At 42.8% G+C, this 24,896-nt stretch overlaps 1 protein-coding gene across 1 annotated transcript; it reads left to right on the forward strand.

Annotated features, from left to right (window-relative positions):
• On the forward strand, positions 1–23,721 carry LOC109882050 (perforin-1). Its single transcript, XM_031811696.1, has 6 exons — positions 1–1,836; positions 1,950–2,189; positions 6,254–6,470; positions 7,005–7,313; positions 20,176–20,369; positions 23,024–23,721. The coding sequence occupies exons 2-6, from the start codon at positions 2,089–2,091 to the stop codon at positions 23,445–23,447; spliced, it is 1,245 nt and encodes a 414-aa protein (XP_031667556.1). The 5' UTR covers positions 1–1,836; positions 1,950–2,088; the 3' UTR covers positions 23,448–23,721.
• Positions 23,722–24,896: the final 1,175 nt, after the last annotated feature.

Here is a 24,896-nt window from a genome sequence, read left to right on the forward strand (position 1 = left end):
AAGCCTATGTATATAGAGCAGCCGCCTCTAAGGTGCTACTGATGGCTGTTTAACCATCTGATGGCCTTGAGATAGGTGTTTTTCAGTCTCTCGGTCCCAGCTTTGATAACCTGCACTGACCTAGCCTTCTGGATGATAGTGGTGTGAACAGGCAGTGTCTTGTTGGTTGTTGTCCTTATATTTTACAACAGTGGGCTAATGAAAAAAAAGTGGAGTGGAGTTCCCCTTTAAATGTATAAAACTCACTAAAAGGAGATTGTAACCTCTGAAATTCAGACTTGAGCACCAGGAAAGGGAAAGAGAACGTGCAGCCAGACTAGAACATGAAGAATGTGTGCATGCCATTCAATTAAAAGAGATGGAGCTGGAAGCGCTACACAGGCAGATAGATCTGGAAGTCAGAATCCAGTCAGGCCATCCTCAACAGAGTTTGATCTTGGTTCAAACAGCAGACTTGTACCGCCTTTCAACAAAAAGGAGATGGATGTATATTTGACTCTGTTTGAGTGGCCGCATCCCTAAAACGGCCACGAGATATTTGTTCACTGTTCATCAAAACTGTTCTTGTGGGAAAAGCTCAGCTGTGCAGCTGTGTCAGATTTCAAAAAGGCTTTACAACGAAAGGACAGCGCCCCGCATACAAACATGAAAATAGTCAGAAATAGACATATAAGAAATGCCTTACTTTTGAAGATCTTCTTCTTTTTGCAATCCCAAATGTCTCATTGACACAATGAATGATTGTTTTGTTCGATAAATTCCGTCTTTATATCCCCAAAATGTCCATTTATTTGAAGCGTTTGATTCAGAAATACACTGGTACCAACTCTCCCAACATGACTACAAAGTATCTAATAACTTACCTGTAAATTTGGTCCAAACATTTCAAGCAATGTTCCTGATCCAACCTCAGGTATCCTGAAATGTAAATAATCGATAATAATCTGTTTCTAAAACTGGAGAAAAACAACGTTTAGCGCATTTCAGTTCACGCGCACCAAAACAGTAGAGTCCACCTGGAGTGACACTTACAATGAATAGCACTACTTCTTCATTTCTCAAAAGAATAACATAGAACATTTTTTAAAGACTGTTGACATCTAGTGGAAGCCATAGGAACTGCAACCAGGTTCCTCATAAATAGTGCTTCCCATAGAAACTTTTGGGAAATCCTATGACCTTTTTCCCCTGGATGGTTTGTCCTCAGAGTTTTGCCTGCCAAATCAGTTATGGTATACTCACAGACATTACTTTAACAGTTTTAAAACCTTGATGGTGTTTTCTATCCAAATCTACCAATTGTATGCATATCCTAGCTTCTGGGCCTGAGTAGCAGGCAGTTTACTTTGGGCTTTTCATCCAGACGTCAAAATACTGCCCCCTAGCCTTAAGAAGTTTTAAACCTCTCACTTTCTCTCCTCCCTTCTGTCTGCGAAATTCTTCCCCAAACATCTCAAACTTGCTCTTCTCCCTTTCTCTCTCTCTCTCTCTCTCTTCTGCCTCGCCTCCCTCCCTTTAGTTAAGTAATGACCTTCCCAGCCCCTCTCCTCTTCTCCCTTCCTCTCCTCCTTTCTCAACTGGACTCCGCCCTCACCTGTCGTACTGCCAACTGATCCCAGTGTGACTCCGTCCCATTTGTCCCTGGTCACAACCTGGCAGGGGAGGGGTTTGACGTGGTGACCCTGAAACGTAAAGGTCCCCCAGTAAAACCTGTACACTGTGTAGTAACCCCCTACAGGGGAACGAGCTGCAGAAAATAACCCTGTCTGTTGTAGACTGGAGGCCGTACAGCCACTGTACTGAGGATATCTCCAGCCACTCTCATGCCTCTGTCAGGTGAGTAGGATGGGTTCTGACTGTTTACTTGATGGAAATTAGACAGTAAACATCTCTCCTCTGCTCTCCTCACCTATCCTCCCTCACCTATCCTCTCCTCTTCTCTCCTCCAGTAACCTGGCACAGTCCACTACCAGCGAGATCTCTACAAAATGGAAGGGGGGTTTGAGTAATGAGGCGAAGGTGTCTGTAAGCGTACCTGTGGGACCGGTGAGTGTGAGTGTGGCGAAGGATGTGGGCGCTAGCATAGAGATGGGAGGGTCCCAGTCGGATGTAGCCATCTTTGCCACGACCAAGACCAAAGAGGACCGCCACTCTTTCTTCTCACAGAACCTCCGCTGCCGTTACTACAGGTAATAACAACAATAATGATGATTTGTTCATCTTTCATAGAGCTTCCCTTACAGATAAAACACATGCTTTTCCCAGGTGATCTTGTGTGATAACATGTGACAACATTTTAAAGCAACATGTGATAACATGCAACTACACATGTGAAAACATGATCTCATGTGAAACTTTTTTTTACAACATGGGGATGCAAAAAGTCAAAATGACAACATTTGAGCGAGACAAAAACCTCCAGGGTATCATGCAACTGCAACCCAAGAACGTCATAAAAATGCCTTTCGGGACATCCTTGGAACAAACCGGGAACTAGACAAACCCTCCAGGGGACTATGACAAAGCGTTCTGAGAACATCCCCAAAAACATCCTTGCTTGCCTGGAAAACATATAGCAAGAACGTCCTAAAAACATCTTAGGGGACATCCCTGGAACAAAATGCTAACTTTCTAAATTTTGTCAAGCAACTTCTTACCGACATATCCTAATTTATGATGATTTCTGTGTTTATATAGAGGAAATAAAAATAATCTCTCTTTTGTATACTTGTGGTGCGTGGCTGAGCTAAGAATGTGGTCTCAAAGGTTTGTGATAAAAGCACCAAATTTGGCACAGTGGTAGATATATGGTATATATTCTGAAAAGATACAGTTACGGGGATTTGGCCCCTGGAGGCGTCACAATAACTGTCACAATAACATTTAAATACATATTTAGATTCAAGTTAATGTCTCTATACCAAGTCAAATCAAATCAAAATGTTTTGGTCATATACACATGGTTAGCAGATGTTAATGCGAGTGTAACGAAATGCTTGTGCTTCTAGTTACAACAGTGCAGTAATATCTAACAAGTAATCTAACAATTCCGCAACAACTACCTAATACACACCAAGTAAAGGGGTGAATGAGAATATGTACATATAAGTACATGGATGAGCGATGGCCGAGTGGCATAGGCAAGGTGCAGTAGATGGTATAAAGTACAGCATATACATATGACATAAGTAATGTAAGATATGTAAACATTTTAAAGCTGCATTATTTAAAGTGGCATTGTTTAAAGTGACTAGTGATACATTTATTAAAGTCTCCAGTGATTAGGTATCAATGTAGGCAGCAGCCTCTCTGAGTTAGTGATTGCTGTTTAGCAGTCTGATGGCCTTGAGATAGAAGCTGTTTTTCAGTCTCTCGGTCCCAGCTTTGATGCACCTGTACTGACCTCGCCTTCTAGATGATAGTGGTGTGAACAGGCAGTGGCTCGGGTGGTTGATGTCCTTGCTGATCTTTATGCCTTCCTGTGAGATCGGGTGCTGTAGGTGTCCTGGAGAGCAGGTAGATTGCCCCCGTGATGCGTTGTGCAGACCTCACTACCCTCTGGAGAGCCTTACGGTTATGGGCGGAGCAGTTGCCATACCAGGCGGTGATACAGCCCGACAGGATGCTCTCGATTGTGCTGTAAAAGTTTGTGATTGTTTTTGGTGACAAGCCGAATTTCTTCAGCCTCCTGAGGTTGAAGATGAGCTGCTGCGCCTTCTTCACGACGTTGTCTGTGTGGGTGGACCATTTCAGTTTGTCCGTGATGTGTATGCCGAGGAACTTAAAACGTTCTACCCTCTCCACTCCTGTATTGTCGATGTGGATAGGGGGATGCTCCCTCTGCTGTTTCCTAAAGTCATCTCCTTTGTTTTGCTGACGTTGAGTGTGAGGTTATTTTCCTGACTCCACACTCCGAGGGCCCTCACTTCCTCCCTGTAGGCCGTCTCGTCGTTGTTGGTAATCAAGCCTACCACTGTAGTGTCGTCTGCAAACTTGATGGTTGAGTTGGAGGCGTGCATGGCCACGCAGTCGTGGGTGAACAGGGAGTACAGGAGAGGGCTGAGAACGCACCCTTGTGGGGCCCCAGTGTTGAAGATCAGCGGGGTGGAGATGTTGTTACCTACCCTCACCACCTGGGTGCCGCCCGTCAGGAAGTCCAGGACCCAGTTGCACAGGGCGGGGTCGACCCAGGGTCTCGAGCTTGATGACGAGTTTGAAGTGGTTTTAAATGCTGAGCTGTAGTCGATGAACAGCATTCTCACGTAGGTATTCCTCTTGTCCAGATGGGTTAGGACAGTGTTCAGTGTGATTGGGTTTGCGTCGCCTGTGGACCTATTGGGGCGGTAAGCAAATTGGAGTGTCAGGTAGGGTGGAGGTGATATGGTCCTTGACTAGTCTCTCAAAGTACTTCATGATGACGGAAGTGAGTGCTACGGGGCGGTAGTCATTTAGCTCAGTTACCTTAGCTTTCTTGGGAACAGGAACTATGATAGCCCTCTTGAAGCATGTGGGGACAGGAGACTGGGAAAAGGATTGATTGAATATGTCCGTAAACACACCAACCAGCTGGTCTGCGCATGCTCTGGGGATGCGGCTGGGGATGCCGTCTGGGCCTGCAGCCCTGCAAGGGTTAACACGTTTAAATGTTTTGCTCACGTCGGCTGCAGTGAAGTAGATCCCACATGTTTTGGTAAAAAAAGTTGTTTAGTCCTGGTCCGCGACGGGGCTGGTTTTCCTTTTATAGTCCGTGATTGACTGTAGACCCTGCCACATACCTCTAGTGTCTGAGCCGTTGACTTGAGACTCTACTTTGTCTTTGTCTTCTACTTTGCTCTGATTAAAAGCAGTGATTCACGCTTTCTGTTTTTCGCGAATGCTGCCATCAATCCACGATTTCTGGTTTGGGAATGTTTTAATAGACGCTGTGGGTACAACATCGCCGATGCACTTGCTAATAAACCCGCTCACCGAATAAGTGTTGTTGTTCGCCGCAATGCGGAACATATCCCAGTCCATGTGATCAAAGCAATCTTGAAGCGTGGAATCCGATTGGTCGGCCCAGCATTGAACAGACCTGAGCGCGGGAGCTTCCTGTTTTAGTTTCCGTCTATAGGCTGGGAGCAACAAAATGGAGTCGTGGTCAGCTTTTCCGAAAGGAGGGTGGGGGAGGGCCTTATATGCATCACTGAAGTTAGAATAACAATGATCTAGGGTTTTGCCAGCCGTGGTTGCGCAATCGATATTCTGATAGAATTTAGCGAGCCATGTTTCCAGATTCGCCTTGTTAAAATCCCAAGCTACAATAAAGCAGCCTCAGGATATGTATTTCCAGTTTACATAGAGTCAGATGAAGTTTGTTCAGGGCCATCGATGTGTCTGCTGGGGGGGATATATGCAGCTGTGATTATAATCGAAGAGAATTCTCTAGGTAGATAATGCGGTCAGCATTTGATTGTGAGGAATTCTGAGTCAGGTGAACAGAAGGACTTGAGTTCCTGTATGTTGTTAGGATCACACCACGTCTCGTTAATCATAAGGAATACACCCCCACCCTTCTTCTTATCAGAAAGATGCTTGTTTCTGTAGGCGCAATGCGTGAAGAAACCAGCTGGCTGCACCGACTCCTATAGCGTGTCTCGAGTGAGCCATGTATCCGTGAAACAAATAATATTACGGTCTCTGATGTCTCTCTGCAAGGCTACTCTTGCATGGATTTCGTCTACCTTGTTGTCTAGAGTATGGACATTGGTGAGTAGTGTGCTCGGGAGTGGTGCGCGATGTGCCCGTCTATGGAGCCCGACCAGAAGACCTCTCCGTCTGCCCCTTCTACGGCATCATTGTTTTGGGTCGCCGGATGGGATCCGATCCATTGTCCTGGGTGGTGGGCAAAACAGAAGATCCTCTTCTGGAAAGTCGTATTCTTGGTCGTAATGTTGGGGAGTTGGCGTTGCTCTTATATCTAATAGTTCCTCCATACTGTATGTAATACAACCTAAGATTACCTGGGGTAACAATGTAAGAAATAACACATAAAAAAGCAAATACTGCTAAATAAGTTTCTTAGGAACGCGAAGCGAGGTGGCCATCTCTGTCGGCGACAGAAGTTCATTGTATGTGACCTGCTGTTACCGCGATACCCAAAGGAATATTGCTTCTTTATGCTATAGGGTTGAGAAGTGTCAACCATTTGTAGATCAAGGTCGTCTGTGTCATATTTTAAAACACATCTGATATGCTAATTCCTGTGTTCCAGTTATCGCACGCCAAACACTCCAACTCTCAGCGATGAGTTCCGTAAGGACATTGATCGTCTGAGTTCATACTCTAAGACTTCCAAGGCCCAGTACCGCCGGCTCATAGACACCTATGGGACTCACTACATCCGCCAAGTTGACCTGGGAGGCCGGCTGACGATGATCACAGCAATACGCACCTGTCAGGCCTCACTTAAGAGACTCTCTACAAACCAGGTGACTTACTTAGTCTCAATGCCTGCTGTAATAGAGGACATTTTCCATTAAAGGAAACTACAGGAATTCAAACAGCAATCTGTAACAATTACGTACCACCAGAGCCGTATACTGTTAGATCATGGCTCTTGAACACTGTTCCTGGAGAGCTAACATCCTGTAGGTTTACATCAATCTAGTCCAGGGCTCTCCAAACCAGTTCCTGGAGAGATACCCTCCTGTAGGTTTACATCTATCTACGTCTATTGCTCTCCAACCTTGTTTCTTGGAGAACTATCCTCCTGTAGGTTTTCGCTCCAACCCCAGTTGTAACTAACCTGATTCAGCTCATCAACCAGCTAATTATTAGAATCAGTTACTAGATTACAGCGAAAACCTACAGCACAACATTTTTTGCATATATTTCTAGACGTTCAGTTACATTCAGAAAACTCCATTGATTAATATTGCCCACGTAGTAAATGCATCAGTCTTTTATGGAAGAAACCTTATAAACAACTCTCTGAATATATGGCTCTGTATTCCATCTCTCAGGTGGAGTCCTGCTTGTCCAGGGGCTTTAAGGTAAACGCTGGGATATCAGTTTCCTCTAGCGACGAAAGGTGCTCAAAAGTTCTGGACAACCATGACTCGAAGACCTCCTACAGCTCTAGCTTCCTCAGCCACCACACCAAGGTGGTGGGAGGCTCTGGTTGGCCGGGGGAGCTGTCACTCAACCGTAACGACTCAGTGGGGTTCCGTAGTTGGATGAGAACATTGAAGAACTTCCCGGATGTAATCTACTATTCTCTAACGCCTTTGCACCTGCTCATACCCAACACGGCTGTCCAGCAGATAGTGAAGGTAACCTTTGGTTTTTGATATTTCCCTCAAATTAATATCTGGACCTTGAAGCCAGTTCCACAGCTATTTTTCTGTCTAATCAGGGACTGATTTAGACCTGGGACACAAGGTGGTTGAAATAATAAGGTCTGGACACACACATTTTTATAGGTGGAAAAGTTCTGGCTTGATATTGTCATTTATCGACGTAGAAACAAACCCCCAGCATGCAACCCCAAACTGCTCACATCCCTGTTGTTGGCGGAGAGAACATTTTACAGTTTTAAAGCAGATTTCCTGCCATTCCACACATCTTGCCTTGTCTTACATATGTACAGGTGATACCTGTAATGGGGCCCCCTGGGACCCCCTGGGGGTTGAGGCATAAATACACAATGAGTAAAGATAACATGGCTATATACAGGGGGTGCCAGTACAGAGTCAATGTTCAGGGGTATGAGGTAACTGAAGTATATATGTACATATAGGTAAGGGTAACTAGGCAACAGGATTGGCAACAAATAATAATGTGTTAATGTGTGTTAATGAATCAAATTGCCTATTTACATTGACCTCCCCATGGGCTATTTACATTGACCTCCCCCCATGGGCTATTTACATTGACCTCCCCCCTCCATTTACTTTACACTGCTGCTACCTGCTGTCTATTATCTATGCACAGTCACTTTACCCATACCTACATGAACAAAGTACCTTGACCAACCTGTTCCCCCGCACATTGACTCGGTACCAGCACTTTTGTCTTGCTGACCTTGGGGGAGAGTTTGTTGTCCTGGTACCACAATGCCAGGTCACTGACCTCCTCCCTATAGGCTCTGTGGTAAACCGTGGGGTGTTGGGTTGAGCGTGCAGAGGGCCCCCGACCTGTGGATGACGGAGAAAGAGAATCGTTGTAAGGACAGGAACCAGCGGGTGACACGGTCATTCGTGTCCTTACCTTTTATCATCAACATATGGGGGGGCGTGGTCAGTGACCAGGGTGAACTTCCTCCCGAGGAGTTAATACTTGAGGGTGTCCACTTCACGGCGAGGCACCTTTTCTCGACAATCGGGGCCTGGAATGCCGCCTCTGTGTCCTCCGTCCATCGCACTATCTGGGGTAGTCGTGCCATAGTTATGTACAAATCGACTGTAGTAGCCTGCTAACCCCAGGAATGACCACACCTGCTTCTTGGATCGGGGTACCGGCCATTCCCTAATGGCAGCGATTTTCTTTTTTCTTGGAGCTTCACATTTCCCCTCCCGATCGGATAGCCCAGGTACTCCACCTCGGTGTAGCCCAGCTTGAACTTGTGGGTGTTCGCGGTCAGACCTGCATCCCTTAGTGCATCTACCACTGCCTGTAACCTACAAAGATGGGACTCCCAAATGTCACTCCCAAATGTCACTGTGCACAATTATGTCATCCAAATAAGCAGCTGCGAACTCACTTTTCTGCTGCAGGACGCAGTCCATGAGTCGCTGAAAGGTCGCTCGTGCCCCTTAGAGCCCGAAAGGAATAACCCAATAGTAGACCCCCGGGGTGTAGAGGGCCATCTTCCCCTGGGAGGCCTCTGCCAGCGGCAACTGCCAGTACCCCTTAGTCAGGTCCAACGTGCTGATGTATCTCACCATACCCAAGTGGTCGACTTCCGGGACCTCTTTCAGGTCCTGGAAGTCATTGCAGAAGCGGACAGTTCCGTCCAGTTTCGGTACCAACACTATAGGGTTAGACCACTCACTGAGGGACTGCTTCAGTACCCCCATCTCTAGCATTGTCGTCACTTCCCGCTGGACCGCCACCCTCCAGGCTTCTGGTATCCAGTATGGCCGTTGATGCGCTTTTTCTCCCAGAGTGGTGTCCTTCGGCTTGCAAGCCTCCCCTTTTCCTCCAAACATAACGATGGTCATTATGGCCAAACAGTTCTATTTTTGTTTCATCAGACCAGAGGACATTTCTCCAAAAAGTACGATATTTGTCCCCATGTGCAGTTGCAAACCGTAGTCTGGTTCTTTTATGACGGTTTTGGAGCAGTGGCTTCTTCCTTGCTGAGCGGCCTTTCAGGTTGCATTGATATAGGACTCGTTTTATTGTGGTTATTGATACTTTGTACCTGTTTCCTCCAGCATATTCACAAAGTCCATTGCTGTTGTTCTGCGATTGATTTGCACTTTTCACACCAAAGTTTGTTCATCTCTAGGAGACCGAACGCTTCTCCTTCCTTAGAGGTGTGACAACTGCGTGGTCCCATGGTGTTTATACTTGCGTACTATTGTTTGTACAGACGAACGTGGTATCTTCAGGCACTTGGAAACTGCTCCCAAGGATGAACCATACATGTGGAGGTCTACAATTCTTTCTTCTGAGGTCTTGGCTGATTTCTTTTGATATTCCCATGATGTCAAGCAAAGAGGCACTGAGTTTGAAGGTAGGCCTTGAAATAAACCCACAGTTACACCGCCAAATTGACTCAAATGATGTCAATTAGCCTAACAAAAGCTTCTAAAGCCATGACATAATTTTCTGGAATTTTCCAAGCTGTTTATAGGCACAGTCATCTTAGTGTATGTAAACTTCTGACCCACTGGAATTGTGATACAGTAAATTCTAAGTGAAATAATCTGTTTGTAAACAATTGTTTGAAAAATGACATGTGCCATGCTCAAAGTAGATGTCCTAACCGACTTTCCAAAATAATGACTTCAACCTAAGTGTATGTAAGGGAATACCCCCCTGAAATGGACAAAAATGAATGGGAAGTCATTGGCACTGGACAAACCATATACATGGTGTCCAATACCACCCAATTCGGCGCCGTTTCGTGTAAAGTTGATTGCAAATGACATATGGCAAATGCCAGTTGAGTTTGAGTTTATTTTGATTTTTACAGGGACAGTGCACATTAATCAACGTTTCAGTAAAAGTGCCGGTTTTAGCCAGCCGGCAAATTTTCAACCGCAGTCCCTGGGCAGGTTATTAAAAACAATTACAATATAGACAATAGCAACATAGAACAAGCAAGACATAGCAACATAGGACAAGCAAGACATAGCATACAGACAGAGCAACATAGGACAAGCAAGACGTAGCATACAGACAGAGCAACATAGGACAAGCAAGACATAGCATACAGACAGAGCAACATAGGACAAGCAAGACATAGCATACAGACAGAGCAACATAGGACAAGCAAGACATAGCATACAGACAGAGCAACATAGGACAAGCAAGACATAGCATACAGACAGAGCAACATAGGACAAGCAAGACATAGCATACAGACAGAGCAACATAGGACAAGCAAGACATAGCATACAGACAGAGCAACATAGGACAAGCAAGACATAGCATACAGACAGAGCAACATAGGACAAGCAAGACGTAGCATACAGACAGAGCAACATAGAACAAGCAAGACGTAGCATACAGACAGAGCAACATAGGACAAGCAAGACGTAGCATACAGACATAGCAACATAGGACAAGCAAGACGTAGCATACAGACAGAGTAACATAGGACAAGCAAGACGTAGCATACAGACAGAGCAACATAGAACAAGCAAGACATAGCATACAGACAGAGCAACATAGGACAAGCAAGACGTAGCATACAGACAGAGCAATATAAAACAAAAAGCAGCAAGACAAAATTCATAAAAGCAACAAAGTGTTTCCACACCTCACAAGCTATAGACAACAGACAACATGGAAAGCGGCAACACACAGCTAGGGACCATGTTCACAAATCTGATTGACCTTTAGCCGTGTCTTCAAGCATTTTGTGAAAGTGTGATATGTGGTGCAGTTATGTGTGTCTGATGGCAGTGTATTCCAGACATGGGAAGCTCTCACAGAGAATGCAGATTTACTAAAGGTGCTTTTCCTTAGGGGAACTATACAGTCACATCTCATGGCAGACCTTGTGGATCTGCTGCCATATGTCTGGGTTTTCTGTTTAACAAAAATATTGAGTGGAGGGGGAGCCAGGCCATTAAGGATCTTGAATACAAGACATGCGTCGGTGTATTGCACAAGATTTCCCAACTCAAGAGCTCATGCTTTCTAAGGATGTGACAATGATGATGGCTATTGGGCTTCCTATCAAGCACTTTGAGAGCCTGTTTGTAGACAGACTGAATAGGTTTTAATGTTGTACAGCAAACTTGGGCCCAACTAGTCAAGCAGTATGTTAAGTGGGGGAGTATCATAGATTTGAAGTACAGTTTTGCTACCTCAGTAGTCAAACAATTTCGTATAAATTGGAAATTAGCTAGGTTGAATTTGGTTATTTGAATTACCTTTTTCACATGCTTTTTAAAAGAGAGGTTGGAATCAAGTATGATGCCAAGGTACTTAAAATCGGATACCACCTGGAGCTTCTCCCCTGACACATAGACATCTGGCTCAGTAGCATCTGTTGCCCTCTTTGTGAAGAACATGCAAACAGTTTTTTTCACATTGAGATGCAAACACGAGTCACTTGAGCCACTTTGTAACCTGGACCATTACAGTAGTGAGTTCTTGTGCAGCTTGTTGTTTGCTCTTTGCATGCACATATATCACTGTATCATCTGCATACATTTGAACTTCAGACCCAGTACAGACAGAAGGCAGATCATTAATGTACAGGCTGAACAGGAGGGGCCCCAGTATTGACCCTTGGGGCACGCCCACATCATAGCTACGAGTGGGCGACAGCTCATTGCTCACTCTGACACACTGAGTTCTGCCTTCAAGGTATGATTTCATCCATCTCAAGGCATCAGGGGAAAAGTTAAACTTGGACAATTTTGTGATGAGAATGTCATGGTTAACAGTATCAAAAGCCTTCCTTAGGTCCAGAAACACAGCCCCAACAGCACCCCCTTTGTCCATCTTGGACTTGACATTTTCCAGAAGAAAGCAGTGTATGTTGTAACACTTTAAAAATCCAACAGGTGGCGAGTGCGTTCCACCTTGGTTTTTCATATTGTAAGGGAAGTCCCCCCTGAAATGGACAAAAATGAATGGCAAATCATTGGCATCGGACAAACCATATACACATTGGTCAATACCACCCAATTCGGTGTTGATTCATGCAAAGTTGATGGCAAATGTCATATGGCTATTGCCAGTTGTAACACTTCAAAAATCCAACGGGGGCGAGTGCGCTCCACCGTGGTTTTTCATATTGGAAATGGACCTCAAGTCAACATCCTAAAGCTAAATTTTGAAAAAATGATTTTTTGGTCAAAAATTATCACCCCTTAAAAAAGTGCTTTCTGGACCGTTTTTCGAAATTCTTTCGATTTTTTTGGTCAATTACACATGTGTAAGAACTGTATGAATATACTTTTGTCCAATTCTATTAGCATATATATATTTTTTTTTTTACATGCGCATAAGAAATATGTTTTGTCCATTTCCGATATGATTTCATAGGAAGTCAAAAGTCAAAAGTAAAAAATGTCAAAATTTTGTAAAAAACTTCACACACCCTTAAAAAAGTGCTTTCTGGACCGTTTTTCAAAATTCTTTCAATTTTTGTGTCAATTACACATGTATAAGAACTGTATCAACATACTTTTTTTTTTACATGCGCATAAGAAATATGTTTTGTCCATTTGCAATATGATTTCATAGGAAGTCAAAAGTCGAAAATGTGAACTTTTTTAAAGACTTATCACCCTCGTAAAAAAGTGCTTTCTGGACCGTTTTTCGAAATTGTTTTGTTTTTATGTCAATTCATCATGTGTAAGAACTATATGAATATACATTTGTAAAATTGTATTATCATATTTTTTTTTAACTTGTGCATAAGGAATATGATTTGTCCATTTGCAATATGATTTCATAGGAAGTCAAAAGTCAAAGTCAAAAGTCACTTTTTTTGGCGCCAAATACCATAAGAAATTTGACATGCTCAAAAATCCTGCAGAAATGCAAAATTGACTGGCCTGAAGTACTCGGGATGGCCGGGCAGTGATAGTTGTTCCTTTCCATCACTCGTTGTGTTGATTTCATCATGTCCATTTGGTGATGTTTTTTCACTATAGAATCATATTGCAAGTGCATGTACATTTGCAATATGGTTCAATGGGCATTAACCATTAGAAATTTGACATGCTCAAAAATGCAAAATTGACTGGCCTGATGAACTCGGGATGGCCGGGCAGTGATAGTTGTTCATTTCCATCACTCGTTGTGTTGATTTCATCATGTCCATTTGGTGATGTTTTTTCACTATAGAATCATATTGCAAGTGCATGTACATTTGCAATATGGTTCAATGGGCATTTACCATAAGAAATTTGACATGCTCAAAAATCCTGCAGAAATGCAAAATTGACTGGCCAGATGAACTCGGGATGGCCGGGCAGTGATAGTTGTTCCTTTCCATCACTCGTTGTGTTGATTTCATCATGTCCATTTGGTGATGTTTTTTCACTGTTGAATCATATTGCAAGTGTACGTGCATTGTTGTGCAACTGGTAACCCAAAAATAAAAATATGGTGATTTCATTATGTCCATTTGTTTATGTTTTCTTACTTTTGCAAAGTCACTGTGCATTTGCAATATGGTTCAATGGGCAGGTACCATCACGAATTTGTCATGCTATAAAAATCCTGCAGGAATGTGAAATTGACTGGCCTGATGAACACAGGATGGCCTGGCAGTGATAGTTGCTCCTTTCCATCGCTCATTGTGTTGACTTCATCATGTCCATTTTGTGATGTTTTTTCACTGTTGAATCATATTGCAAGTGTACGTGCATTGTTGTGCAACTGGTAACCCAAAAATAAAAATATGGTGATTTCATTATGTCCATTTGTTTATGTTTTCTTACTTTTGCAAAGTCACTGTGCATTTTCAATATGGTTCAATGGGCAGGTACCATCACGAATTTGTCATGCTATAAAAATCCTGCAGGAATGTGAAATTGACTGCCCCGATGAACTCGGGATGGCTGGGAAGTGATTCTGGTTCATCTCAATTGCTCGTTAGGGTTGATTTCAGAATGTCACTTTGGTGATGGTACCTCACTGTTTAAACATATTGCAAATGGACAAGAGTTACCAGCAAGTCACCGTCCATCAGTCAATTAGATATCATTCTGACACCAAACTGATACAAACTGACACCAAACCCACTTTTTCCAACTCGTTTAGTAGCCAACTATCACATACTTCAGAGCTGGCCAAAAATTCACAACGCCTTCGGTTCAAACCATAAAAAAAAAATTTAAACACGTAGTTACGTTCTAGTTGCGGGTCCAGTTCTGATATTATGTGTAGGCCTATGTGAGGCGACCCCGAATCCCAAGTTTCGGCTCGATAGGTCATTTGGTGTCCGAGCAAGACCCTAATTGGTGCTGAAAATCCACTTTTTTCATGACTTGCTACTGGGTCCTTGAATGAGCTATCGGACAGAAACGTTGGGGTCCGTCTATATGGGCCGAGACGGTCGCAATGCACCTAGTCTTGCGACTCTGGGACATTTCTAAATGTCGCCATTTTCGTGATGCAAAAATGAATTGAAGTCATTGAAAATGTACAAGGCTGTTTCTCGGTCCGAGGACCTTCTAGAGCCACGTAACTCACCACGCACTATCGACCTAAGGTCTAGAACAGGTTTCTAAAGTTTCGGAACTCTAGGTCTGACGGTTCTTTAAAAGTTCCAACAAGGTTAACTAATGCAGGCAGTGTACGTCTCTACGCACCCCAATGTGTCCCTCCTTCCAAGCTGTGTGTGTGATTTATTTTTCCTTTGAAATTTTATGGGAAAAATGACTGATTTACAGTTCATGGGGGTTGCCTAATCACATATATGAAGTTTTGGAAAGATCTGACTTTTTTAACCCCTCGAAACAGCCCTTGAGACACCAATTATGGCACTTCCGGTTGGCATAGGAAGCTACAAGTCACACATCCTCATTGGGGTATGCTTTTACAGAATCCTGAGTTTAAAGTCTTTACGTTAAGAACTGACTGATTTACACAGGGTTGAATGCACTATTTCTATCAAACTGCAGGCAGGGTATGGATATACACTTTTAGGGGGATTTTAACCACTTCCGGTTGGTCCAGGAAGCTTAGAATCAACACAGGTAGACCTCATAGTGGCCTGATGGACTGTTACCGAAGACAGGTTCATACGGCATTCATAACCCATATAGGCTTCAGGTTGAATTTAGGGGTGCAGGCAATGTATTCCTATGGGGAGAGAAGTCAATGCAAACTGTTTGATGTAAACACCTTATTTTAACTGTTAAGGGTTAATGCCACACGGTCAAGGTTAGGCTTGCACGGATCGGAAGGACCTTGGGAACGAATTGTGCTTCTCACCCTAACGGTTCTCTCACTGTCACCCTAAAGCAAATTACATTGTGGGGCAGGCTTCATTTTGGGCCTACTTTTCTAATGGTCGCTGTGCTTGGTCAAGCGGGATATCTCGTTGAACTCGGCACGGCCTAGGGATTATGGTAATGCCATTGCCTGCTCTCTGTGTCTTTAAGCACCGCACTTTGTCACTCCATCCTTGCTGTGTGTGTGTGTGAGAGCTTTTCTTTGACATCTGTTGGAAGAAATGACTGACTTACAGTTTATGGGGGTTGCCTAATCACACATAGGAAGTTTTGAAAAGATCTGACCTTTTTAACCCTTGGAAACTGCCACTATGACACCATTTAAGGCACTTCCGGTTGGCACAGGAAGCTATAAATAAACACATATCCTGGTTGGGGTATTCCTTTACAGAATCCTGAATTTTAAGTCTTTACATTAAGAACTGAGTTATTTACGGAGGGTTTAGTGAGTGTGTGTTATTTCAGAAAATCATAGAAAATCACAGAAATCTTGCAGAGCTCCGCAGCACACTTTAAAAAGATTCGTATGAACACCCTGCAACTGGATCTGTAACTGTTGAAAAAAAAACACCTATCTTTGAACATCACAAATTTGTCATTGTACGATTTCTCTTAAATGACGATAGATAAATGGCTGGTTCTTTTTTTATTGACACCGGAGGCTCCTTGACTTGAAGTGGAAAATTAATTTCTCTATTTTCATTTTGGACCTTTAATCCCAGAGAAATAACTCAAAAACCGTTGAGGCCTAGACGCCATCTTGTTCGGGGCCAACAGCCCATTATGCCAAACCTACGCTCAACAAGTTAGGTAGGTCCGGCCCTGCCGCTCGGCCCGACGCCATCCGCGAATTTTACAAACGTTTTCGGACGTCTAGTAAGGGACCGTACATTTGCAATATGGACTTTCTCACTAACCATACAGCAAATGTCAAAATGTTCCCTTAATGTCTGTAAACTTCCGGCTTCAACTGTAGTTGTAGTTGACTACAAAAGAAAATTACTAGGTAAGATATTCAAATCAAATTTAATTTGTCACATGTGCCGAATAGAATAGGTGAAATGCATACTTCCTTCACCAACAAAGCAGTTTGATAAATATATATTTACTATATTTATAGTTTATTTACTAAATAAATGAAAGTTTAAAAAATCTATCAAAAAGTAACACAAGAAAATGACATAACAATAAGGAGGCTATATACAGGGGGCACTGGTACCGAGTCAATGTGCGGGGATTACAGGTTAGTTGAGGTAATTTGTACATGTACTGTAGGTTGGGGTAAAGTGACTATGCATTGATAATAAGCAGCGAGTAGCAGCAGTGTAAAAACAAAGGGGGGTGGAAAATGACAATTGTCCGAGTGGCCATTTGATTAATTGCTCAACAGTCTCATGGCTTGGGTCTAGATGTTAAGGAGCCTTTTGGACCTAGACTTGGGTGACTGTACTTTTTGAAACATTTTGGGCCTTCCTCTGACACCGCCTAGTATATAGGTCCTGGATGGCAGGAAGCTTGGCCCAGTCTAGTACAAACTACTCTATGAAGCGCCTTACGGTCAAATGTCGAGCAGTTGCCATACGAGGCGGTGAGTCAACCGGTCAGGATGCTCTCGATGTTGCAGCTATATAACTTTTTGAGTATCTGGGGACCCATGCCACATATTTTCAGACTCCTGAGGAGGATATTGTTGTGCCCTCTTCACGACTGGCTTGTTGTGTTAGGACCATGATAGTTTGTTGGTGAAGTGGACACCAAGGAACTTGAAACTCCTGACACGCTCCACTACAGCCCTATCGATGCTCACGGGGGCCTCCTTTTCCTTTAGTCCACGATCAGCTCCATTGTTTTGCTCACAATGAGGGAGAGGTTGTTGTCCTTGCACCACACTGCCAGGTTTCTGACCTCCTCTCTATAAGCTCATCGTTGTCGGTGATCATGTGACTGTTGTGTCGTCAGCAAATGTAATTATGGTGTTGCAGTCGTGGGTGAACATGGAGTACAGGAGGGGACCAAGCACGCACCCCTGAGGGGCTCCAGTGTTGAGGATCAGCGTGGAAGATGTGTTGTTGCCTACCCTTACCACCTGGGGGCGCCCTGGAAGTCCAGGAACCATTTGCAGAGGGAGGTGATTAGTCCCAGGGTCCTTAGCTTAGCGATGAGCTTTGTGGGGACAATGGTGTTGAACACTGAGCTGTGGTCAATGAACAGCATTCTCACATAGATGTTCCTTTTGTCCAACTGGAAGAGGGCAGTGTGGAGTGCGATTGAGATTGCGTCATCTGTGGACCTGTTTGGGCGGTATGCGAATTGGATTGGGTCTAGGGTTTCTGGGATAATTGTGTTGATGTGAGCCATGAACAGCCTTTCAAAGCACTTAATGGCTAACGATGTGAGTGCTACAGTCTGTAGTCATTTAGGCAGGTTACCTTCGCTTTCTTGGTTACAGGGACTATGGTGGCCTGTTTGAAACATTTAGGTTTTACAGACTCAGTCAGGGAGAAGTTGAAAATGTCAGTGAAGACACGTGCCAGTTGGTCCACGCATGCTTTGAGTACACGTCCTGGTAATCCATCTGGCCCCACGGCTTTGTGATTGTTGACCTGTTTAAAACCTGTTGTGACTAGGGGGCAGTATTTTCATTTTTGGAGAAAAAAAACTTACATATTATATTATATATTTTGTCAGGACAAGATGCTAGAATATGCATATAATTGACAGCTTAGGATAGAAAACACTCTAAAGTTTCCAAAACTGTAAATATATTGTCTGTGAGTATAACAGAACTGATGTTGCAGGCGAAAGCCTGAGAAAAATCCAATCCGGAAGTGCCCCATGTTTTGAAAGCGCTGCGTTCCAATGAGTCCCTATTGAGCAGTGAATGGGCTATCAACCAGATTACTCTTTCTCCGTATTCCCGAAGGTGTCTACAGCATTGTGACGTAGTTTTACGCATTTATGTTGAAGAATACCCATAAGCGGCTACATTGCGTAAGTGGTCACCTGATGCTCCCAGAAAGATTCTCGCATAAAATACAGGGATAGCCATTACTCCAATCGGTCCTACTGAAAAACTAATTGTCCCGATGGATATATTATCGAAAAACACCTTGAGGATTGATTATAAACAACGTTTGCTTTGTTTCTGTCGATATTATGGAGCTAATTTGGAATATTTTTCGCTGTTTTCGTGACTGCAATTTCCAGGCGATTTCTCAGCCAAACGTGGAGAACAAACGGAGCTATTTCGCGAATAATATTTTTGGAAAAAAGGAACATTTGCTTTCTAACTGGTCTCGTGAGTGAAAACATCCGAAACTCATCAAAGGTAAACAATTTAATTTGATTGCTTTTCTGATTTCCGTGACCAAGTTACCTGCTGCTAGCTGGACAAAATGCTATGCTAGGCTATCAATAAACTTACACAAATGCTTATCTAGCTTTGGCTGTAAAGCATATTTTTAAAATCTGAGATGTCAGGGTGATTAACAAAAGGCTAAGCTGTGTCTCAATATATTTCATTTGTGATTTTCATGAATAGGAATATTTTCTAGTGATATTTATGTCCGTTGTGCTAATTAGTGTCAGGTGATGATTACTCTCCCGCATGCGGGATGGGAAGTCACTAGGTCTTGCTCATTTCGGCTTCGGAGAGAGCTTGATCACACAGTTGTCCGGAACAGCTGGTGCTCTCATACATACTTCAGTGTTGCTTGTCTCGAAATGAGTATAAAAGGCATGTTGTTTGCCTGTTAGGCTCGCTTCACTGGGCAGCTGGTTGCTGGGTTCTTCTTTGTATTCCGTAATAGTTTGCAAGCCCAGCAACATTAGACGAGCATCAGAGCCGGGTGCAAAGCAGTATATCCTTAGCGTCAGACTCATTAAATATATATTTTTGGTCCAGTTCGAGGTGAGTAATCGCTGTTCTGATGTCCAGAAGCTATTTTCGGTCATAAGAGACAGTAGCAGCAAAATTATATACAAAATGAGTTGCAAACGATTTAAAAAAACTAACAAAATAGAACAGTTGGTCAATAAAACGCCATTTTATGTCTTCCTTTAGTCACGTAATAATAATTACACTTAATATAATTCTATTACCTTTTTATGATATCTGGTTAGCCTAATTTACCTATCTCCGCGGACCGCTCTGGCTTAAGATACTGTTGTATTAAAAGCCTACATTGATTTTCACAAAGTTCCTGGGTGTGTCATATTTGAACCGATTTGCCACTACACTAGCTAACATGGTGGGTTAAGATTTGTACATATAAATGATACACTTCAAGGTTACTATATTTTATCAATTTCTATTGTTATTGGCCAGAGATTACAAAGAGTTTGAACTTTGGAGAATAAAACCCAGAAGTTTGACGTAACCTGATGAACCTTGTTTGTTATTTAATTATATTACCTCAGGTGGGTTTGTTTATTGGAGATTATTGTCACAGGATGCATAAATACAACCTAAAATGTGTATCTTAGGTTATATGTTATATGTCAATTAATATGTTAACATTTTGTTCAAAATACAAAGGAGGCTGTCCAGGATTACCTGAAGGAGAATGCCCTCCCGAAGAGCACCGGGGAACTGTCCTGTGGGGATCGTTACTCTAATCTGGACTCAAACTGCTGCCTCAGGATGGTCTCACAGGGAAGACTGGTGGTGACTGTGGTCAGAGCCTGGGGACTGTGGGGAGACTACCACTGGATAGCGGGAGACACTGAAGGGTATGTAATGTTACTGCACAATTTCAGTTCTCTAACAGAGGTGTAGTGGAGGGTAAACTGTTCAGTTCTCTAACAGAGGTGTAGTGGAGGGTAAACTGTTCAGTTCTCTAACAGAGGTGTAGTGGAGGGTAAACTGTTCAGTTCTCTACAGAGGTGTAGTGGAGGGTAAACTGTTCAGTTCTCTACAGAGGTATAGTGGAGGGTAAACTGTTCAGTTCTCTACAGAGGTGTAGTGGAGGGTAAACTGTTCAGTTCTCTACAGAGGTGTAGTGGAGGGTAAACACAGGTAAACTGTTCAGTTCTCTAACAGAGGTGTAGTGGAGGGTAAACTGTTCAGTTCTCTACAGAGGTGTAGTGGAGGGTAAACACAGGTAAACTGTTCAGTTCTCTAACAGAGGTGTAGTGGAGGGTAAACTGTTCAGTTTTCTACAGAGGTGTAGTGGAGTGTAAACTGTTCAGTTCTCTAACAGAGGTGTAGTGGAGGGTAAACTGTTCAGTTCTCTACAGAGGTGTAGTGGAGGGTAAACTGTTCAGTTCTCTACAGAGGTGTAGTGGAGGGTAAACTGTTCAGTTCTCTAACAGAGGTGTAGTGGAGGGTAAACTGTTCAGTTCTCTACAGAGGTGTAGTGGAGGGTAAACACAGGTAAACTGTTCAGTTCTCTAACAGAGGTGTAGTGGAGGGTAAACTGTTCAGTTCTCTACAGAGGTGTAGTGTAGTGTAAACACAGGTAAACACAATTTTTTACTCATCTATCGAGCAAAGGTTTATTGCAGTTTTACCAAAGATCATTTAAATAATGAGGGTCATAACTGCTTTTTCAATAGAAATTCCTGATGCAGGTTATCATTTTTGTTCATTCATCTTGTTCTGGAGACAGCTCTGCAGACTGATCACTAGCTGGCACCGCCACAAAGTCATCAAATCTGATTTTAAACCTAATGCCTAACCCTAACCTTAACCACACCGCTAAACCTAATGTTAGCCCTAACCTTAACCACACTTCTAAACCTAATGCCTAACCCTAACCTTAACCACACAGCTAAACCTAATGTTAACCCTAACCTTAACCACACTGCTAAACCTAATGCCTAACCACACTGCTAAACCTAATGCCTAACCCTAACCCTAACCTTAAATTAAGAGCAAAAAGCCAACTTTAGTTTTTATGAAATTTTGCAATATAGCCAATTTTGACTTTGCTAGCGGAAATCACTCATTACGGGCCTCAAGGACATGACTCATCCCAATAATAAACCTGCATCCCGGATCATGCTTGCAGGCGATGTCATGGCGGCGTTAGTTACCATAGTTGTTGCGCAGAAATATGTCATTGGGTTTAACGGTCACGTTAGTTTGTCCCTTTCACTAGGTTGTAGCAATGACAGTTTGTCCTTTTCACTAGGTTGTAGTAATGACAGTTTGTCCCTTTCACTAGGTTGTAGTAATGACAGTTTGTCCCTTTCACTAGGTTGTAGTAATGACAGTTTCAGCTACTTAAAGATGGACTCCAGGATCTTAAGCGGAACAAATGTGTAACATACAGTACAATTGGATTTGTAACATATCATACAAAATGGATGACGTAGTACACAATTTGATGATGTAGTACACAATTGCACGATGTAGTACACAATTTGATGATGTAGTACACAATTGCACAATGTAGTACACAATTTGATGATGTAGTACACAATTGCACGATGTAGTACACCATTTGATGATGTAGTACACAATTGCACGATGTAGTACACAATTTCATGATGTAGTACACAATTTCATGATGTAGTACACAATTGCACGATGTAGTACACAATTTGATGACGTGGTACAGAAAAAACAGAGACCATTTTTGGTGAGCACCACTTTCAAAACTAATGGCTGAAATTATACTAAAGATTGAAAGCTCATCTTTAAGACATGGTCTCACATCCAGCTTTTCCTGTTAACTTGCTAAACACCAAACCCTGGTTTGCTTCGTGAGGCGTTCACGGCAGTATTAGCCTGTTGAACATCTGGGTTTGAAAACTCTGTTGTTTTGCTTTTCTCAATAGTGTTTTCGGGGCATATCTGGCTTTTGAAAGGTTGTGTGCAGCTAACTTTTTTAAACTGAAGTGCACTACACTCTTAGAAAAAAGGGGTTCCAAAAGGTTTATTCGGCTGACCCCACAGGAGAACCATTTTTAGAATACTCTGTGTAAAGGCTTCTAATATTGAACTCAAAAGATTTCTACCTCGAACAAAAAAGGGTTCTTCAAAGGATTTTCCTATGGGGACAGCCAAAGAACCCTTTTAGGTTCTAGATAGCACCTTTTTTTCTAAGAGTGTACTTTGTACAATATATAGGGGATAGGGATCCATTTGGGATCGCAAGCAATATGTGCCTACTGGAGTAGCCCATCTTCTCTCATTCCACGGAGGGCCGAGTGTCTGCGGGTTTTCGCTCCTCCCTTGTACTTGATTGATGAATTAAGGTCACTAATTAGTAAGGGAATCCCCTCACCTGGTTGTCTTAAGTCGTCAATGAAAGGAAAACTCGAAAACCAGTATAGACTAGGTCCTCCATGGAATGACTTTGATCCTCCTCTTGTGGCAGGCCATAGTATTTGAATCTTTCCAGTTTGTTTCCAACTTCCTGTTTCTCCACCTGCTACAGGTACGCTGTGGTCACCTACGGTTCCAAGTCCCATCAGACTGATGTGATTCCGTCCAACAATCCTGTCTGGAATGCTACCTTTGACATGGGTCCCTTTGACAAAGACCTGAGTCTAAAGGTGGCGGTCTGGGATGACGATCCTGCGGCTACAGATGACAACCTGAAGGACTGTACCGTTGACCTCGAGCAGGGGACACATGAACTCTGGTGTAACAACAGTGGTGAGGGCTTTTATTTCCTGTACACCCTCACCTGTGACCCTCACCTGACCGGGGACAAGTGTGAAAAATACAAACCTTTCCAATCCACAACACACAAACCCTCCACCCCCACCCTCTACAGTAAGAGTGTGCATCTCTTTCCTACCTTTCCTGTCCAGAGTTCAGCAGTCCTATACCTGTGGTTCTTTTACATACCTGTATAATGTAGCCCTCACAACACACTGGAGTAAATGCATCCCAGGCAGTGGGTCTGTTGACTGTACAGCTCACCAGGAACAAGTTAGAAACAAGGGGAATAATTAGAATATGTTTTCTGCCGGGTTGAACTCTGTGCATCTCCCCCCAATCTTTCAATCAATCATGTCTTTATCTGTCCTGTATAATCAGGGGGTAATATACTGTCACTGTAATTTAATTGAATATGTTTTCATTAATTGAAAACCCTTAATCTATTTTATGAGAATTTGTAAGATTCTTATTTGCATAAAATAGACGCAGACCAGTCTTTCAATAATAGGTAACAGAATTTATTCTCGGAGTGCGCTGCCACTTAACCACGAACAACAGTTTATATACAGATCATGACATCATTTCATTGCTTTAACAGAATCCCTGTAACGGTTTTCTTCTGGTGAAAGAGAGGCGGACCAAAATGCGGTGGTTATTCATGTTTTTAATAAAGACGATTATACATGAACAGACTAAACAAAACAAGAAAAGTGAAAACCTAAACAGTCCTATCTGGTGCAAACACAGAGACAGGAACAATCACCCACGAAACACTCGAAGAATATGGCTGCCTAAATATGGTTCCCAATCAGAGACAACGATAATCACCTGCCTCTGATTGAGAACCAATTCAGACAGCCATAGACTATGCTAGAAAACCCCACTAAGCCACAATCCCAAAACCTACGAAAAACCCCAATACAAAAACACACCACAAAATAAACCCATGTCACACCCTGGCCTGACCAAATAAATAAAGAAAACACAAAATACTAAGACCAGGGCGTGACAATCCCCTCCTCTCGACCGGGACAAAGTGAGGTGAAAAGTTCATTCTAACTTACTAACACACTCCCAGGTACCTTTTGATCCCTCAACATTATCAATCACCACTGAGCTGACAGTTCTAATTAACAGAAAACTTAGGAATGCACTCAATGTCTTATCTAAAGTTTCTCTGGGGTCAACCATAGGCTAACGACCTTATGTGTTTTCACAGTCCACAACCCATTCGTTTCTTCTTAGTTGAAATGGTGTTCATTAACTTTAATTACTCCTTGTCCGTGTCACACAATCCCTTCTTATGAACTCATATTGTTAATCAGATATAATAAAACAGAGTATAAGTTTTACTTAGTTACAGTTCTATTTAAAATGATTTGTTCAGTCATTTAATCATAATTTTACCAACACATATAAAGCTTGTCTGTGACCAAATTTTTTAAATTTGCCCTTCTATTTACACATTGGCTGTCAAACAATTCAAATACTGTATGTGTTATATCAAACTGAACATTGATGGAAGATTCATAGAGGATACAGTTGAAGTCGTAAGTTTACATACACCTTAGCCAAATACATTTAAACTCAGTTTTTCACAAATCCAAACATTTAATCCTAGTAAAAAGTTTATGTTTTAGGTC

The sequence above is a fragment of the Oncorhynchus kisutch genome, unplaced genomic scaffold (genome assembly GCF_002021735.2).
Source record: "Oncorhynchus kisutch isolate 150728-3 unplaced genomic scaffold, Okis_V2 Okis01b-Okis20b_hom, whole genome shotgun sequence".
NCBI classification, from domain to species: Eukaryota; Metazoa; Chordata; class Actinopteri; order Salmoniformes; family Salmonidae; genus Oncorhynchus; species Oncorhynchus kisutch.

Coding starts and splice junctions, on each gene's coding strand:
- LOC109882050 (XM_031811696.1), top strand. CDS start 2,089: ATGGGAGGGTCCCAGTCGGATGTAGCCATCTTTGCCACGACCAAGACC. Junction 6,471..7,004: donor AGAGACTCTCTACAAACCAG/GTGACTTACTTA, acceptor TCCATCTCTCAG/GTGGAGTCCTGCTTGTCCAG. Junction 20,370..23,023: donor ATAGCGGGAGACACTGAAGG/GTATGTAATGTT, acceptor CACCTGCTACAG/GTACGCTGTGGTCACCTACG.